Source organism: Leptopilina boulardi, unplaced genomic scaffold (assembly GCF_019393585.1).
Source record: "Leptopilina boulardi isolate dan_hultmark-lab unplaced genomic scaffold, ZJU_Lbou_2.1 LbouV2_112, whole genome shotgun sequence".
Taxonomy (NCBI): Eukaryota; Metazoa; Arthropoda; class Insecta; order Hymenoptera; family Figitidae; genus Leptopilina; species Leptopilina boulardi.
In genome coordinates this window covers 3,296,651-3,317,276 of record NW_026137655.1, presented here as the reverse complement: position 1 = coordinate 3,317,276, position 20,626 = coordinate 3,296,651, and the positions used below count along the sequence as shown (strand labels likewise).

General features: G+C 30.9%; 1 protein-coding gene and 1 long non-coding RNA gene across 2 annotated transcripts in view; both read right to left on the bottom strand.

Annotated features, from left to right (window-relative positions):
• Positions 1–73: 73 nt before the first annotated feature.
• The window catches only part of LOC127279712 (uncharacterized), a 70,110-nt gene continuing 49,557 nt past the window's right edge, over positions 74–20,626 (bottom strand). The window contains exons 2-3 of the long non-coding RNA XR_007842677.1: positions 17,125–17,157; positions 74–147 (exon numbers count right to left, since the gene is read on the bottom strand). This is a non-coding gene — a long non-coding RNA (uncharacterized LOC127279712). The remainder of the gene's footprint in view (positions 148–17,124; positions 17,158–20,626) is intronic.
• On the bottom strand, positions 11,581–13,078 carry LOC127279693 (basic helix-loop-helix transcription factor amos-like). Its single transcript, XM_051302230.1, has one exon. The coding sequence runs from the start codon at positions 12,948–12,950 to the stop codon at positions 12,213–12,215; it is 738 nt and encodes a 245-aa protein (XP_051158187.1). The 5' UTR covers positions 12,951–13,078; the 3' UTR covers positions 11,581–12,212.

Here is a 20,626-nt window from a genome sequence, read left to right as displayed (position 1 = left end):
AATGTTTTTAATTCCATTTATTTATATTAATAATTGTTAAGAAAAAAAGAGTAATGTCGATAAAATGGTATGTCTCGCTTACCTATAATATCCAAAGAAAATGTTGAATGAAGTTTCACCAGAGAGCGCCAGGATCCTCATTTAGTTCTGAAACAGATAAAAAAATAATATTAGTAGAGATTCAAATTTCACTTTTAGAAATTTCAATGTTTTAGAAAAATTACAATTAAGTTTTATAATTATAATTTTAAAAAAATTATTTGTAATATTATTGCTTACTTTATTCACAAAGTATTTTTTTTAATTAATTATTTTTTCAAGTATTTTTTTTAGTCATCAATAATTTAATTTAGAGATGATGTAAAATAATTTATTATCATACGACAAAAAAAAAATAAATAAATATTAATATTTATTTATTTCCGAGTTTAAATGAATCAAATTTTTTTAGTTCAATAAAATAAACTAGATGTAATTTATCGAAGTGTAAAATGAAGAAATGTCAAACGATTTTTCGCTAAATGTTTAAAAAGTTCAATTCGACTGCAGTGCGTAACAAACAATAGAGAGAAATCCCTGGTGTTTGATTAAACAAAATTAATGTCGAGAAAGAGAGAGAGTTTCAAGTGGCAGGGTGAGCGCGTGCACTTTGTCGAGAAAAAGGAGCCGCGTGCCACAAGGAACCCTATTTGAATTTTACAATTTTCAGTTGTACACGACAAACCACTTCATCAATAGGACCAAAAGCATATAAATTTCATTCGAGGTAAATAAAATTTACGCACATGCAAACAAATCAGTTCACACGCATGATCGCATCTCTTAATTCTATTGAAAGCGGTTTAATATCATTATATTCAGCTCTCCGGTTGGGAATTATTTTTTGATTTCCAGGTGACATCTAGCATCCTTCAGGGACATTCAGTTAAAAAACGAGAACAAAAAAAATATTTACTAATTTACCATTATTAAAAAATAAAATTCTCCAATGATAATCACAATTTTTTTCGACCAACAAAATTCAAAATGAAAAAAAACACAGTGAATAGGATCGCACTTTTAAAAGTCTCGAGAGAAGTATTATTTTGACGTTTGGACATATAATACTAGGTTCGATAAATCTTCAACTATACACAATAGGAAAGGTTTGGCCGTGCGCCTTTTGGCATCACGCGAAGATTTTTTGAAAAAAACTGCGGCTAACATAGAATCGAAGATGAACAATTGGTATCGAATCTGGGCACGCACTATGGATAGTGGCATACATATAAAATGATCCTAATGTCTCCTGTCTACCTGCTTATAATCCCAGGAGCACTTCTCTCCTCGTCCTAATCTATACTATTAACTTTTCTGGTGCTCGCATTTTGACAAAACACGGAAGGATGTTGTATATGTGTATTCTTTGGGGCTAATATATATGACGACGCCACCAATTTACACGTACCAAACGACAACGCGCCATACAGTCAATAGACTTCCGCCAGGACCACCCCTGATCAAAAATGAACATCGTGGCTTTGTGGCAGTCGTGCGGTTTAACGGCTCGCGCCATTCTAATCCTCACCTTTTTTAACACCTTTATGTTTCACTATACATTCGTGGTAATATGTAGTCATAAAAAAAACAAAGCAAATTTCTTCATTTTCACTGAAGCGGCGTAAAGTGGACGCATTTTCATCTTTTCACGCACTCAATTAAACAAAAGGGATTTAGAGATCCCTCTTAATTTTGTACAAACGGAAAGATTCTGTATTTTAAAATTTGTAAAAAAATAAACAAAAATAGTATAACTTTTATACAAAGGTAAATACAAATCTGATTGTTTTCAGTAAGTACAAAAAAATGTATTATAAGTATTTCTAATAATTATATACAGATACAAAAGTATGAATTCGTATATAAGAGAATATTATATGTGTGAATAAGGCACATCACATCATCTTAAAGGGATATATAGTAAAGGACTTGGATGAGTTAAAAGCTTTTCAAGCAGAACCTCTTTAAATAAAACCGGTCGACCATAGTATAGTGAGAAATCTAAAGGAGAAGCCAGCTTCCTTAATGACTAAAGTTTACTGTGGATGACGGCCAATGTCGGAAATGCTTGATTTATATCGCGGCGCGAACATCATTTCGATGTGTGTCCGTATATATATATATTTACACGCACAATTGTAGTCTTTAAAAGCGCACACTTTCAGCACTGAACGAAGCCCCCTTGAAAATTTTTCACTACCATCATCTTAATTATTATCAACAGAGTGTATTTATAATTATAAAAAAAAGGTTCCTCGGATATAATTCCCTAATGCAAAATTATTATAATTATAATTCTACTACGCCAAAAAATATTTACCTAGCAAATAGCAAAATTTATTTTTTAAATATTAGTTTAATTTTTCAAATTAATAGTAAACACATAATAATAATTTATAATAGGTCGGTGAAGTTCAGTTCGATTGCGGTCATCGAAATATTAAAAACCAAGATACTGCATAACCAAAACAAAAATAGTAATAGGTGACTCCTCTACTCGGATCGGGCTGTCAATTTTTTTCTACACTTTTAGGTGTATTTTGTGCAAGAAAATGCAATAAAATAGTGTGCCTAAGAAAAATTGAATTGTTTTGAAAATTTTTTTTTTACGAAAATCGCTTAAATGGTCATAAAATTGGTGTTGCTCTACTCGGATCGGGCTGTCAATTTTTTAATACACTTTTAGGTGTATTTTGTGCAAGAAAATGCAATAAAAAAATGTGCCTAAGAAAAATTGAATTTTTTTGAAAAATTTTTTTTGACGAAAATCGCTTAAATGGTCATAAAATTGGTGTTCCTCTACTCGGATCGGGCTGTCAATTTTTTTCTACACTTTTAGGTGTATTTTGTGCAAGAAAATGCAATAAAATAGTGTGCCTAAGAAAAATTGAATTTTTTTGATAAATTTTGTTTGACGAAAATCGCTTAAATGGTCATAAAATTGGTGTTCCTCTACTCGGATCGGGCTGTCAATTTTTTTCTACACTTTTAGGTGTATTTTGTGCAAGAAAATGCAATAAAATAGTGTGCCTAAGAAAAATTGAATTTTTTTGAAAAATTTTGTTTGACGAAAATCGCTTTAATGGTCATAAAATTGGTGTTCCTCTACTCGGATCGGGCTGTCAATTTTTTTCTACACTTTTAGGTGTATTTTGTGTAAGAAAATGCAATAAAATAGTCTGCCTAAGAAAAATTGAATTTTTTTGAAAATTTTTTTTTGACGAAAATCGCTTAAATGGTCATAAAATTGGTGTTCCTCTACTCGGATCGGGCTGTCAATTTTTTAATACACTTTTAGGTGTATTTTGTGCAAGAAAATGCAATAAAAAAATGTGCCTAAGAAAAATTGAATTTTTTTGAAAAATTTTTTTTGACGAAAATCGCTTAAATGGTCATAAAATTGGTGTTCCTCTACTCGGATCGGGCTGTCAATTTTTTTCTACACTTTTAGGTGTATTTTGTGCAAGAAAATGCAATAAAATAGTGTGCCTAAGAAAAATTGAATTTTTTTGATAAATTTTTTTTTGACGAAAATCGCTTAAATGGTCATAAAATTGGTGTTCCTCTACTCGGATCGGGCTGTCAATTTTTTTCTACACTTTTAGGTGTAATTTGTGCAAGAAAATGCAATAAAATAGTGTGCCTAAGAAAAATTGAATTTTTTTGAAAAATTTTGTTTGACGAAAATCGCTTTAATGGTCATAAAATTGGTGTTCCTCTACTCGGATCGGGCTGTCAATTTTTTTCTACACTTTTAGGTGTATTTTGTGCAAGAAAATGCAATAAAATAGTCTGCCTAAGAAAAATTGAATTTTTTTGAAAATTTTTTTTTTACGAAAATCGCTTAAATGGTCATAAAATTGGTGTTCCTCTACTCGGATCGGGCTGTCAATCTTTTTCTACACTTTTAGGTGTATTTTGTGCAAGAAAATGCAATAAAATAGTGTGCCTAAGAAAAATTGAATTGTTTTGAAAATTTTTTTTTGACGAAAATCGCTTAAATGGTCATAAAATTGGTGTTCCTCTACTCGGATCGGGCTGTCAATTTTTTAATACACTTTTAGGTGTATTTTGTGCAAGAAAATGCAATAAAAAAATGTGCCTAAGAAAAATTGAATTTTTTTGAAAAATTTTTTTTGACGAAAATCGCTTAAATGGTCATAAAATTGGTGTTCCTCTACTCGGATCGGGCTGTCAATTTTTTTCTACACTTTTAGGTGTATTTTGTGCAAGAAAATGCAATAAAATAGTGTGCCTAAGAAAAATTGAATTTTTTTGAAAAATTTTGTTTGACGAAAATCGCTTTAATGGTCATAAAATTGGTGTTCCTCTACTCGGATCGGGCTGTCAATTTTTTTCTACACTTTTAGGTGTATTTTGTGCAAGAAAATGCAATAAAATAGTGTGCCTAAGAAAAATTGAATTGTTTTGAAAATTTTTTTTTTACGAAAATCGCTTAAATGGTCATAAAATTGGTGTTCCTCTACTCGGATCGGGCTGTCAATTTTTTAATACACTTTTAGGTGTATTTTGTGCAAGAAAATGCAATAAAAAAATGTGCCTAAGAAAAATTGAATTTTTTTGAAAAATTTTTTTTGACGAAAATCGCTTAAATGGTCATACAATTGGTGTTCCTCTACTCGGATCGGGCTGTCAATTTTTTTCTACACTTTTAGGTGTATTTTGTGCAAGAAAATGCAATAAAATAGTGTGCCTAAGAAAAATTGAATTTTTTTGAAAAATTTTGTTTGACGAAAATCGCTTTAATGGTCATAAAATTGGTGTTCCTCTACTCGGATCGGGCTGTCAATTTTTTTCTACACTTTTAGGTGTATTTTGTGCAAGAAAATGCAATAAAATAGTGTGCCTAAGAAAAATTGAATTTTTTTGATAAATTTTGTTTGACGAAAATCGCTTAAATGGTCATAAAATTGGTGTTCCTCTACTCGGATCGGGCTGTCAATTTTTTTCTACACTTTTAGGTGTATTTTGTGCAAGAAAATGCAATAAAATAGTGTGCCTAAGAAAAATTGAATTTTTTTGAAAAATTTTGTTTGACGAAAATCGCTTTAATGGTCATAAAATTGGTGTTCCTCTACTCGGATCGGGCTGTCAATTTTTTTCTACACTTTTAGGTGTATTTTGTGCAAGAAAATGCAATAAAATAGTCTGCCTAAGAAAAATTGAATTTTTTTGAAAATTTTTTTTTTACGAAAATCGCTTTAATGGTCATAAAATTGGCCTAGTGGGTTCCTCTCGTAACCAGGCAAATTAGTCAATTCCTGGCATACGGGGGTTAGGAATTTTTTTCAGTGTTGTTATATGCATAATGTTTTTTTGAAGTTTTTTGTAATTTTTTGTTGTGTTTATGCAGAATCTTGGTTTTTAAATTTTTGTTGATCATAATCGATGTGAACTTCACGGACCTGATAATAGTAGTTATAATATTTAAATAAAAAAAATTTCATAGATATAAAGAAAATCAAGATAAAATAGAAAGGGAGCTTAAAATGTGAACTTTAAATATATGCCGACAAATTATGTTGTATTTATCGCGTTCGATCCTTTTAGTGAGATTAAATTATTTCTACGTTTAGTGTTTGACTACTTTGTGTATAATATGTGCGAAACTCAGACATTGAGGAATTTGGCGAGTGCATCTATAAACAAATTCCATGGGCAAATAAAAGCGATATCGTCGCTGCGGCTTTCTCTATGTCTTATGTATTTTTGTCTCCTCTCTTGTGATAATATCCAAAGTATTTTGACAGGGTGGCACCGATATCAAAAGATCGCAAAAAAAATGTTCCTATATACCGATGTGAGAAATCGCTCGATAACAACCAGAGAAAATTAATTACCATAGAAAATATTTAACTTAAATATTTTATTTTTGTCTATCTATAGAAATTTATAGAATTCAATAGAAAATTATAGAAAATAATATATGTAAATATAATTTAATACTAAATTGGATTAAAAGTAAAATAATAATGAAAATGAAAATAATATTTTAATACTTCAGGATTTTTTATAGAAAGTGTATATTAAAAATAAATAGAAAATAAAATCACGAATCTATAACACAATTTTTTTTCTCATCCTAAAAGGTGTGCGCTCAAAAATCTCTCATTTGTAAATTTTTTGAAAATTTAACGCATTTAAAGTTTATCTATTTGAGAAAATCAATTGAAACTTATAATGAGATAGATGGGACACGATAAACGAAAAACAGGTGGATTTTTCTATATTTTTTAGGGTATAAAGAAAAACGGTCGTTGGAAATTTGGATATACGGAAAGCGGAATGGTAAAGTTGAAAGGCCGCATTGCGTATAATCACTACGCGTATTTACAGCGTTATTATTACGCTCCGGAGCATCACTTGAGATTTACACCGCGCGTCCTGAACGTAAATTAACTGAGGGAACGTAATTTGCTCTAAACAATCCATAAAATGAGCACGGGGCATGCTTCAAGCAATGGTTTTCGCATTAGCATTTCTTGTATTCAGGTTTTTTTCTCTCTCTTTTCTACAAAAAAAGGGTATTGAAAATGCGCACGAGAACTGAAAGTGTTTTTACCTGATTATGTTGAACAATTTCCGATATTTACGATTGTTATATGGTGCCGCTCTACTTTTTGTAATAGCCTTTCACAGCTTCTCGCGCACTATTATATTAATAATTTATTCGTTTCCAAAATCGACCATTTCAGAAAGCAGTGGCAAAATTTTATCATATATTGTTCATTACGTTCATAAAAATTCTAACGATCGATCTTTGATTTTTTCTCAAGATCCTTTTTGGAAAAAATATCCGCCTTATCTTTGACGGCATCTGGGAATCTATATAAGACTTTCTTTTTTTAACAGGTGGTTTGTCTCATTTCTTTAATACTAAAATACGATAAGGTTTTAAAATTATTCAAAAAGCTCCAAAACAATGAAGTAATTGAATATTTTTTAACAGGATCTTAAATACTTATACAACAGACAATTATTATCTATAGAATTTTAAAGTTCAAAAATATTGAGTCATAAAAAAATCATTGGGAAACCATTTTTCCGCTCTATAAGAAAATTTTTTCATATTCTATTTTTTTCTCTAAATTTAGTATAAAAGGGAGAAAAATGCATCTCAGCATCACTCGTTTATATTATACAAAGAATTATGTAATATTCTTTTACATATGTGAACCGATTAAAGGTGAGAATTATTAATGTCCTGCTGGGATATATTACTTTGAGAAAGATATCAACGGATCGTTGGGCATTTGGCATTGCGTGATACAAGTTTATAGTATTTTTATTTCTGGTATATAGTGCGTAGTATTACTCTCAATTTTCTATCGAGAACCCTCGGGTATATGCCACACCCCTTATAATATGTTCACCCCCATATGAAAAACTCGAACATCGAAAACATGTATGAACCCACTTTCATCCATCGTGTGTGTCCCAACCACAATTTTTTTACTCCCACGTTATTCACGCTTATGATATAATAATATAAAAGTACTGAGCACACGTGTTACGTAAATTCGCGCCAGGTCAAAAAGGTCTTCAAAAACGAACCTTTTTATTAAATTGCTTATTAGCTAATAGTTTAGCGTGTAATTAATTTTCAATGGTATATACCGCATCAAAAAAATCTACCTCTTTCGTAGATATGATGAGGAAAAAAATTCGGTTTCCTCTATTGAAACTTTCTGTGTATAGTTTTACCAAAAACAATAAAAGCATTCTCAATTATTTCCGATTTTGTCTACAAAAGATTTTTTAAACTTTCTTTATTTTTACTACAAATGATGTTTTTTTATGGGTACTTGACAAAACTACAAAATGTTTTATATGGCTCAATTAATTTTTGTGTGATTAATTTTTCCCAATGCAAATTTAAAATTAGACATACATAAGAATTAATGGAAATCAAATAAATTGTTTAAATAAAAATTATTATCACAATTGATAGATTAAATAAACAAATTAAAATTTAGGCCAAATAGGACTATTTATCAATTGCAGAATTTGTTTGTTAAAACTTGTCAAATGAAAAATTAATGTTTCACCGCAATTTAGAAAAAAAATGAGATGTTAATGCATCATCTTCGTGTGACTATATGTTTCTTTGACCCTATGGGATTATGAAAAACTGGAGAATGTCGTCGGCACTTTTCTATAATAGTTTTTCGGTAAACGCCTACCCAAAAGGATCCTTCCGAAAGGTTTACGATCCCTATATGCATTTTCGTCTTTTATCCCGCCTTCTTTTTTTTTCACTGTGATGCCGACTGAAAAATTTGTTTTATTATTACAGTGCAAATTTTTCCATTCTAAATAATTAACCCTTAAAAATAATGCCGATGAGTCGCTATATAATATCGTTGCAAACCGGAAGGATTGATTTTTTATAGACTGGAAAATGAAATTATATTTCCGAAACTAAACATAAGTGGGATAAATCAGAAAGTTTTTGTTCGAAACAAATTGGAGGGTAATTATTTTAAAAATGTTCTTCATTAAATATTATATGTTCATACTATTAATTAAAATTATAATTAAAGTGTATTATTAAAATGTATCTTTTTATGATTTAATAAAAATATTAATTGCATGGAGATATCATTTAATTTTCGTCGCTTACTCGTCATTTTTTTATGGTCGAATATAGCCTACTAATAAAAATTTAGAATACCGTAAAATGATGCCATGCGTCTTTTCAACATTTACAAACGATCTTTCTCTAACGTGGAACATGATTCTGTGTGTGGCGGAATATTATAATGTAGAAGCATATAGATATAGTGGGGTGGCGATGCATTGGATGAGCTTGAAAGTCAACGGTTAGTCGGTGTACATGAATTGCGCATAAAGCTATAAGCTTATAATGCGGTTCATTTCAGTGGAAAGAACGCGCGCATCTTTACGCTGCCTTGGTGGTAGCACAACACTTAACGCGTTTCTGCGCTCATAACTTTCCTCATAATAAGTCATTTGAATCTCTCCACACAACCAAGTGGAGACCAATAAAAATTTAGAAGAAAAACCGCGTTGTTATAAAAAAAAATATCTCACATTTTAATAAATATATGTCAAGTTCAAGTCAAGAGAGAAAACTGAATTTTAATTACAGTGAAAATTTATACTCTTTTTAATTACTTTTACATTTTTTAATCTGGTAGAAAAAAAGGGGAACAATTCGTAAATAAAGAATAAGAATTCTGCTAAATTAAAATTCAGTTTTTGAATTAAATAAAAAATTATAAAGAAATATTTCAGGAAACATTTTTTTTCCGTCATAGAAATAAATATGTAATTTAGGAATTTTTTTCTATTTCGCTAATTTATGAATAAATTGTGCTTTTTAAAAATCAATATTTCATAATAAAATATTTTTCACACTTATTATATAGGCACGTTTAAGAGTGTATCATAAAAAAACATATTGTTGAAAATTATGTATTGAATATTGCAATAAAGTTTCAAGTTCATGGGTGTAAAGGCGTTGAGTTCTGGAAGCTAAAAACAGAAGGGATTACGATGATCGGCGAAAAGGCATTAACAGGCACATTGTCGGTATACATGTATACCGCTTTTCGCCAAGATATGGAATTTAAATAACTCCGAGTATAGTAGTTGTAAAATCATAATACACCATGTATGGAAAACTCGCTCCTCCTCCTCTCTCTGTCCATACGGTAGTAACGTCGCAACTTTTGCGATTCATTCAATTAGACACGTTTCAGAACTCATAAAACCGTTGCGGCGCATCATAAAGCATATATGTATATATATACTTGAACTCATACATCCGTGTAAGTGGTTCAAGGTAATGATAGATATGCAAGAGAAAATTTTTCGTACCTTTTTAAGGAACTTTGTCAGTTCATATCTAAGCGTACGCGAGTTGTTGTTATTATTATAGTTATAAAAGTAACAAATTAAAGGGTATTAAATAATAAAGAAAGAATATGATTTACCTTGAACAACTCCACTGGGTGTACATATAAAGGCGGTGTTACTTTTAACATTAATGAAAATTAGAAAACTGTTCATAGGTGTTACCATATTATTATCTAAAGATTTTCATATAAACGCACACGTGTGGTATATAACGCATTCTTTAATAATTTTCTCTTAAAAGATTCCAAGTAGGAGTTTTAATATTTTTTTTATAAAAATTTTTCCAATAAATGCAGAATTAAATAAAAATAATTCTGTATTAATTCGATTTGATTCCAGTAGTCATTATCATCATTATATTGTCGCTTGGTAATTGTGATGAATAGCATAAGACAATGATCGTATATGACAACAAATAAAATTTTTACTACTATTGAGTTTCAAGTAATTTTCATTTTTTATACCCGAGGGTAGTTTATTACTTTTCCATCGTCGAGTGTCAAGAGTGTAATTATTCTGATAAGGTAATTAATGATATGATTGATACGAAACTTGTTTTAAATTGCCTCAATACTGTTCAGAAATTTATTCTTAATTATCTTATCACTCATTTTAATTTAGCCTAATTTTTATCATTATTATTTTTTCTAATATCGTATCATAATTATGATTATTTGAAAAAAGTGCGATTAAAATCCGTAGTGGCAAAATTATCGAAAAAAATAAACACGTGTTAAACATGTACTTAAAATGTTAAATATGTAATTAAATTTGAGTATATGAATAAATTATCGCAAAAACGTCGAATTGTGAGTGGGCCCCCGGATATTGCCTAACTTTTAATAAACGTTGGGAGAGTTTTTTGGGATGGCGGAAGGCGATATGTTCTCAAATTGCGATGAAATTGGGCACCGGCGCGTCGTTGGTTTCAAATGACAACGGGACCACCGATGACGTTGTTCTTCCATCGAACATCTATCCCTCTTAGGCTTATGAACTCGTGAACTCTATATATATATATATATATATACCTATAGTCGAAATGATCTCTCACAGGACTTTATGCATTCAACCTTGGCGATGCGCTCGACGATCAATGAAAATTACACCTGCGAGAACGAAAACTACCCTGCCAAACAAGAAAAAGAAGAAGAAGCCTAATTCAACCAGAAAACAAGCCCACGAATTTACAAATACAAAAGAGAAAAATTGGTTTAGTTTATAATCCAATTTTCCACATCATTTGCAAATTAAGCCAAATTATAAATATATTTCAAAATTAATATGTAATTTTAAAATAATTTTATAAGGTAAATATAAATGGTAAATATTTTTTTTTAAATATTTAAATTAATAACAAAATATAAATATGTTCAAGTAGAAAATTTATTAACAGATTTTTTTTACAAATTATGCATTTCAGTCTCGTACGATGTTATAATAATCAGGTCGTTGCCGACACATAATATTTTATATAAATACCTAAACTATGAAAATGTTTAATATATAAAAATATATACAGAGATCAATCTTTTTTTAAACTTGAAAAAATATATATGAGAACTATATTGAAAGGTATATAATCTACTTCTTTTCTCTAATAAACAACTTTTTCAGATTTTAATTATTTTACAATTTTGAAATTGCACAAATATCTTTTTTTTACAAAAAAGAATGTCAAATTGGTCAAAAATTAGATCAATAAATTAAATCGGAGAAAAGCAGATGATTTTAAGTACTGGCGCAGTTTACATGTTTGCAGTCGAAGATATTAAATAGAATATACGAGAATCAAAAATTCAATATAGAAAAATTTATAAATAAATTTAGCAAAATTATAAAACAATTTTATATTTTTTAGCATGAAAAATGTAATTTTGTGTCGTTTTCTACAAAAGTAGGTAAATGGTACAAAACATTACATGGCAAATTTTGCCTCTTGAGCAACTTTCTTTATATATATTGACATCAGAAAGCAATCAACAATAGAAAATTTGATTTTTATCAAAGTCAAAATGAATTATTTAATCTCAAATAAAATTTACAATGAAGAGAAAACAATTTACAAAATTTACAATTGTTTCTAATCTAGAAACTTGGAAATATTTTTATAAATATATATCTATACAAATTATCTTACAAAAATATATATCGATCCACGCAATCAACTCCACTATCATTATAAAGAGTTTTTTTTTGCAATAATGTATCACAGAAGTCTTCTGGATTCTCCCTTTTATGTACAGAAATCACTCTTCTTCCGGAATAAACTACTGCAGTAAATCATACAAGGCAGTAATGTATGATTGTGCCATTTGCAGTGTCTCGTATTTTGACAACTGCCTGTCATTACCCAACGATGGAAGATAAGTTCTTAGTCTATCAAATGCCTTATTAAGATTCTGCATCCTTCGTCTCTCACGTGCATTGGCAGCCAATCTTCTCTTCTTAACAATCGTTGAACTCACATATTTCCCTCGTCTCCTTGGCTCATTACATTCCTGATCATTTTCACTCTCGGCACCATCGCTCTCCTCAAGGTCCATTCTATCCTCAAGACTACTACCATTACTGATAACACTTTGTCTCGACGATCTCTCCTTTTCCAGTACGTCATCTTGCATCAAAACTGTATGATGATGATGATGATGTGGATAATGTTGGATTCGATTCATTGAATTGACGGAAACTGAAAGAGTCTCGTATCTTTTCTCATGTTGAAAGTTCGACCCCCTTCTTCCGGTGATGAGTGTTCCGCTCTCGGACTCTGAGGAAACGGATGTCGTGGTTGGACTGACGGATCTCAAACTAGCCGCAGGACTTGGTGTATGCCAACCATCGCTACTATTGTCATATGGTACACACTGTGGAACTGTCAATGTACTAACTGGTGGTAGACAAATTTCCTTCTTTAAATAAGGATAGTTGGGCAATTCCAAATAAGTTGGGGTAACATCCTCTTGCGGTGGATACATATATCCGTAACGGAACATCTCTTGTAATTCCATGGCTCACTATTATTTTTTTTCCTCTCTTGTGATCAGTACTCTCACGAATTCACAGGAAACACAAAAAAACGTAAACCACGTATTTTTCACGATATTTTTGTTTTGTTATGAAAAAATAAGACTCGAAATAACTTTCTCGACGGACGAGAAGATTCTGAGGAGCCGGGATGTGAGTCGGTCGATTTATGCACTTGGGGAGCGAGTCACCCTTGGCAGCACGTGCCCCAGGACCAATGGGAAGCGAACGGTTCCCCACCATGGAACCCAGTGGTTCGGCCCAAGAGAGAAGCAAACGCAACAGGTGGCCCGGCGCCTGTATAGCAATTCCAGATAGGTATTACACATATACGTATGAAGCTCAAGTCGCACGACCATAGAGGGAGATGACGAGGGTGCGACTTGTGTGCTACCTGTATGAGTTGACTTATGCTTAGTCAGTATGTGCGTTATGCGCAATGCGCACTTTTCCAACTACCCATTGCCGAAGATGTAATTACGCATGACGAGAAGATGAACGGAACGCACGTGTTCCGTCGATGAGAAAACAGCGGTTGCATCTCGATTATCGTATAGGTCAATGTCATTGAAAGAGACGACGTCGTTGTATATAGCGGTCCCATGCTTTTCAAAGGGGAAAAATCGCGATTCACGAGAATGAAATTATTTATCATTTAACTGTTACCACGTATAGCTGAGAGTCATTGCACTTGAGGAGAGAAATAGCTTTCAAGATGTTCTCTCTGATGGCTATTTCATTTCTACAGATAGAGTTTTTATTTTTGATTTCTATAAAGGCGAATATGTATTTTATGAATTGACAATTTATTTTGCATTTTATGTTTTATACCTAATCTTAGATTATTAATGATTTTGCTTTTTTGCATAACATTCCTCGACATGTGATTGTCTAACCGATTCCTAAGTTTTTTTCAAAACCTACTGGGAGATAAAAATTATCCAATAAGAAATGAATTGTATATTTACTAAACCTGGAACTAACAAATTTTGATCGCTACAACAAATCTGTATTATTGCACTAACAATATATTTGTCACTACAACAAAATTTTATTGTTACAACAATTTTGCATTATTAAAAATTTGTTGTAGTAATTTATTGATGGTGCAACAATACAGATTTGTTGTAGAAACAAAATTTATTAGTTCCAGTATAGTATAAGTATACAAATGCTTCACTAAAGATTTTCCAGTATTGTCAGAAATTCCGTACTATAATCAGTATACTGATTACTCAAGTGTTATATTTTTTCTGTTTATTTTAGCTTATTTTTTCTTTAACAACATTTTATCTCAGTACAGTTTTAAGTTTAAAAAAATGTTATTTGATCCTTGAGAGCAAAAACACCAAATTTTTGCTTATCATTATTTTGATGTTATTCCAGTGAATCAAGTCCTAATCATAACAGGGAAATCATCGAATCTAAAGTAAATATAGATTCCTAACAAAAGAATATGATTGTCATATTACGAAGGCTGAACTGTTTGTTAATCTAATATTTATATTAATAGAAAATCTTTAATGATTTAATTTCCACCAATTAGGATAAATACGGAACTTTTGACAAAAAGTAAATGTTATATACAAAACTAGCAAATGTAATAAATTTGAAGAAATATATAACAATGAAACCATCCTTAAACTGTAATTTTTAATTGATGCGTCACTCTATTATTATACATTATATTGAATGATGCTATTACGATATACTCTCAATATTATAATGCACACAATTCTTCCTTGCATATAAATTTAAATTATGAAAAATTTTTGCAAAGAAATTTTATCTTATCATCGTGTTGCATGCTTGTCGACGGTACACTTTATTCTCCTGTCAATTTTGCACTTCCTCTCTAGTCATCGTTAGTGATTCAGCTTCTCTATATGTAAGTATATATTCTACATATATAATGACCCGTATCTGTCGTTTGGTTTTTGTAGACTACTTTCATTGACTCGCTCGACAAAAAAAAAACCTCGAGCTATTATTTTTAATTTTAGGGTTTCAAAATGGTAAACGAAGGTGCCAACAGTCAAACTATTGTATAGTCCTAAAAGTGGCGAAATTTCGCTTCAACAAAAATACAATAGAAGAATAGAAAGAGAAATACCACTACAATTTTATCACAATACTTTTTTTTTTATCTTACCACGCGGATTTTTAAAAGAAATGTCTAATAATTACTTTTCGTCACGAACAATTTCTGATAATATATGCCAATTATACAGTATATTTTTCTAACCCTTTCATCTATAAATATACTGTGTGTCACTGTATTTAGAAAATTCAAAGAACACCATTTTGTCTAAATAAAAGCTCCTTTTTAATGGTATATAGAAACGATTTTTTAAAACTATATGAGTTTTGTATCAACTCATACAAAAATATATAGTCAGAGGAAGATGAGAAGTTAAAAAATCCCTCAAGGTCTGTCGTGCGAACGAAAATATACTCCTTTGTTGATAGTTATAGGTATATATATGTGTAGGTACAACCTGCAAATATCTTTCTTTGAATAGACCTCTCCCTTGAAGGCTTTTGTATTGTTGCTGAAAGCAGCTTCCGCTGATGAGAAAGGTCAGCAGTAATTTAAACTGGCGCTTGATTGGCACGTGCAGAAATTCGATGATTGTTTTCTATTGAGAAAAGAGCATCTTACAATCGACTTCCGACCTGAGTTTATAACTTCTCGAAAAAAATTATTTCCTTCAACCTTGAAGGAAAAGCATATTATCTCTTAAGTAGCTATAATTGTTCACTATTGCGATATTTTATTAATATAACTTTTATAATAAACTTTCAAATAATTTCTTCTAGTTGACAAATACACTGAGAAAAATATGCTATTGATTCAACACAGTAAAAAGAAAATCTTATTTTAAGATTAGTCTTAAAATCAGCGCTAGTAGTTCTAATGGGAATTGCATTGCGTAAATTCAGCAAAGCTGCCTTAAAAATGTTGCCTCTTACAATAAGACCTCTTTTCGGCCTTAAAATAAGACTTTCTTTTTACAGTGAATAGCATATTTTTCTGAGTGTAGTAGACATTTTTTTAAAATAGTATTTTATTTTTTTGTATGTTTTTTTTTATAAAGTCAGACGAAACGAACGAATACAAATATTTTGAGAAACATGTGAATGAATTTTTGTCAGTGACAAGTCTTTTGTTCGCGTGAGAGAGAGAGAGATGAGGTTTTAACGTTGAAAGAAAAATAGATTGTATCTGTGGGGCAAAAAGGGTGCACATACCTTGGGAGCGCAAGGTCCAGTTACATCTTTACTCGCTCAATTAACGAAAACAGGTAGGATAAAGTTTGCGGTGAACGCGACGGTGGTCCTGAAGCAACCCGATCTCTGTCATTCCTTTCGCATAGCCTTCTTGGATTTCGCGATCGCCCTGTTCCCCAAAAAATTCGGCCTAAGTAGCAGAACGATAATCCCGGACTTTAAAAATGCGTGTGCATCGTCCTCTTTTTTAGCCACTGCAACTTTAAAGATCTTAAAAGAATCGAAATCTCCTAATCCAAAGAATAATTGAATAAATTAATATAAGAGATCTTTATATTGATCCAATGAAGAATTTTCAGGGTCCTCGAAATAAATTAATTATTTATCAGTTACAAAATCGAAGAAAAATATTATTGACTGTCAAAGTGAAAAGAAATCCATAACGTCAGAGTGACTAGCAGTCAAGAAAATTATAGGCTATACGATCGTATATATATGCTACCATATATATGCATATTAAAGGTATACATTTGGAAACAATAAAACTGTCTATCGTATAAGATGTGTTAGACGGTAAAGCGTCTATCAAAAATTTTTTTTCAAGATCGAAGCACTTGAAAACATAACTATCTGTTTCATCGATATTTTTGCATTTTGACTAGTTATTAAAAGAAGACGAGGGTTCATATATAATTTAAGATAACCAAATCATTTTCACGGTCTCTTCTCAAAAGGAGTTTCAAGAGCGAATGACGATGAATTTTATTATCCAATTAATTGTCGTCGTTGTCGTTTCACTATTTTACGCGCGTGGAAAGCGAGAAAGGAAATCTTTATAATTTCTTTAGCCTACTTGAAACTAAACTCTTCGCGCCGTTTCTAATTTTCTTTTCTAAAAATTTTTAATTTAATTTTAAAAGTACTCACCATATTCGGAAAGGATGATACACGTGCATGGTTCTGAAACAAAAAATTGTTTTTGATTTATTTCAATTAAAAATTTCTATATAGTTTTAGAAATATTAATTTTAGTAATCTGTCAAAAGAGAAAATCGGCTACTTTTGGTTTTTATTACCCCTAGACCGATTTTTCCCTTTTTTTAAAAACGAAAAAATTGATTGCTTTCATCTATTTTAACTTCTAGTTTCGAAAAATGGAATCGCGGTGAAACTAATAATTAGGACTGGACCCTCTAGACGAACTATTTTTACTATAGTTTATACACTCTTTTACTCTATATTATCAGTCATCGAGGAATCTTTTTGGTCCATCGCGAGTTTGCGAAGCCTATTGAAGAAATATATATATATAGTCCTTTCAGGGCGGTCAGTCTCGATTTAGGGTCTTTCTGACAACAAGGTGGTCCCGCGAGGAGGATACGCCCTGGGCGTGAGTCGAGTAATTAAATATAAAGTGAACTCATTTGTGGATCTCAGTAGTGGCAAATAACATGTTATGCATCAGCAACAAGCGATAATTTATGAGAACATATATATAAGCCTAAAAAGTCTCAAGCTGCGAGCAATGAATATGTATTTGAATTAATAAAGACGTTGCTCTCATTTTAACGATTATTCTATGCATATTCCGCGAGTTGTTCATTTTTCATTTGTTTTTTTTAAACTTTTGACATAGGTGGTGATTATATCTCAATTTCTTAGGAAAATTTAAAATAATTTCGAGATTCTAAATTTAGATTAGAGAAATATTAATTATAATCTTTTACTGAGATTTAGTATGAAAGAGTATATTTTATTTTAAGGGAAGAAAGTTACGATTTTCGTGATTACCATTATTTTATACGAAAGAAAGAAAGGGAAATTTTCTTCAATTTAAAATCGATTTTTTAAGTCCAGAATGATAAATGTTTAAAAAAATCGAAAGTGAAGTACATACAAGAAATCCCACACAAGCAGCGCCATAGGCAGACACTCTATGGGGTCTTTTTTTTGAGGAGTGACGAATTATGTGATTTTAACCGGTGGTACTTTATACCGCGATCCATTCAATTCGAGAATTTAAAACCAGGTATCAACATTACGTTATTTATTACGCAGTTGGAGACATCTCAATTTTCAATTTTTTAGGGCGGTTTTCCTTCATGTAATTCCAAAGGGGTAAAAGGTTTTTTAAAAAAACCGTTAATTACTTTATTTACCACCAAACGTCAAACTGACATTATTTTACTTAAAAAATAAATTAAAAATCTTTACTGGTTTATATAAAAATTGTCTCTTCCTATCGATATTTTTTTCTAAAAAGATTGATTATTAAATGTACCGCTTATGGAGGAATGGTATTGTTTACGAGGAAATTTTAAAGTGACTGCTGGTCTATCAACTGTCGAAGAGCGTAAATGGTTAAATTAAGTATACTGGCAAATTAACTCCTAGATGTAACGGTTAGAAAGTAAATCATTCATTGTAAAACGTCAATATAGCTTATAAGAGAAACGTGCGATGTATTATATATCTTCGCGTACATTGCAGAAGCCCAACTACTCTTTTGCCGAAGGGCCCTTCGTCTTTTATATGCTAAGGTGGCAAAGTGCTTCGTGGAAGCTGATTATCGTATTAACTGAGGGTTCCCGCTTCCAAATTTCAAATCATTGTAGTTCTTATTTTGCAAAAGTCTATCAAAATTTACTACAAATTCAAGTAAAATTTTTTATGAATTTTACTGGACTTTTTGTTATAAATTATTATTACTAATTGATTTGTATTATATATAAAAATAAATGTTAAAAATAAATATCTCATTAAAAGGTATTTATTTTGATTTAATATAAAAGGAAGTGTAATTTTAACAAGAAATGATATTAAAACGATAGCCTCACATCTGCATCCTGTATGAGGTGGGTCTGCAATTTGAAATTATGAAGTTTGTAGCGCCACCTCAAAGCGCAAAATGTTGGTATAATTCCCAACAATCCTCCCCAGCATCCGAAACAAAGCTCTTCTTTCAAATGCGTTTTCAGATGCGATAACTTTATCTTAGGTATTCGTAAATCCCATACAATATTCGGTTACATATATTTGCATGTAGAGAAATGTTCAACAAAATATAAATACCCAAAATTATTTTTATACAAAAAATTCCATTCTTCTCAAAAGATGATTCATTCTCTCGTTTAAAAATCCTTTTTAATTTAACGCATATAAATCATATCTAAATTCTATTAAGATCCAGTGGTAAAAATTTACGATATAATTTATTGCTGAGCGCGGTTCGATATTCCAGATTTCTGAACATTTTATATATATGATATAAAAAAAAGGGACCGACGATCAACAGACTATTGAAAGATATACTCAAAAATGCTTTGAAGAATTAGGGCGAGAAAAAGGGCTCGTGTGATGTATCATGATGCGTTCTTGACACCCCATTCGGCTTTGAGATCGCCGACATATATGTACACAGTGTATAAAAAAAAGATGCAGACGTTTTTGGAGGCGCGCGTTATCTTCAAAAACTCTTAAAAGTCTTCAGTGATCACTTTCAATAATGCGCGTGTGACATACCACTTGAAGCATCATGAAAGCAGAAATACTAATAGGAAACACTTTTTTTTTGACGTTAGACATTTTATATGACACGAAAGAGGATGACATTTCTTCACATTAAAATTATCAAAAAACTCGTAAATTTAATTTTATTGTTTCAGTGTATAGAAGAAATAATACTTTAAAATAGAAAAAAATTTCTTTCATTAAGATAAATCTCTTAGATCAATTTTTGAAAACCTAATGTGAGCAAAAATGAAGTTTGAATAAAAGAAATAGAAAAATTCGGAAATTTTGTTAAATAAAAATTAAAAATGGTTATTAGACTAAATTTTGATATTTAATTTTAATTTTAATTTTGTTAAATGACAGTTTAGTCAAATGACAAATTGGGTTACATGAATTTCTGTCAAATGGAAACTGACAATTTTCACGCGAATTTTTCTGGGAAAATTTTTTCAAGACAGGGTTGAAATCAATTTGACAAGCTCTTAATATTAGGAGAGTTAAAACTATGGTGGTTTTAAATTTTTGACTTTGACGAGATGAATATTTAGTTTTGTGTTACACTTAACTCAACACTAATTACATAGAAAGGGCGAAGAGTTTACCTGTCGAAATTCACGGTTAGCGACAAATTACAGAGAAGAACTTTGTTGCACTATGGTAGAAGTATAGACAAAACGAAACTGTAATATATATTACCAGAAATGGAATTTAACGTCCCCAAAAGAGGAGCGCAGTGGTCATTACAAGGCGGCAGCAGTAGTTAGAAAGACGAAGGACAATTTGCTATATCCACCCACATTTAGCAACCTTTTTCCGGTGACAATTATGCCACCAAGAGATTTTCCCGTCCTTTTCAGATTAGTCATACTTTCATATTTTTAACCCCATTAATCAAAAAAATTCGTAATAATATGGA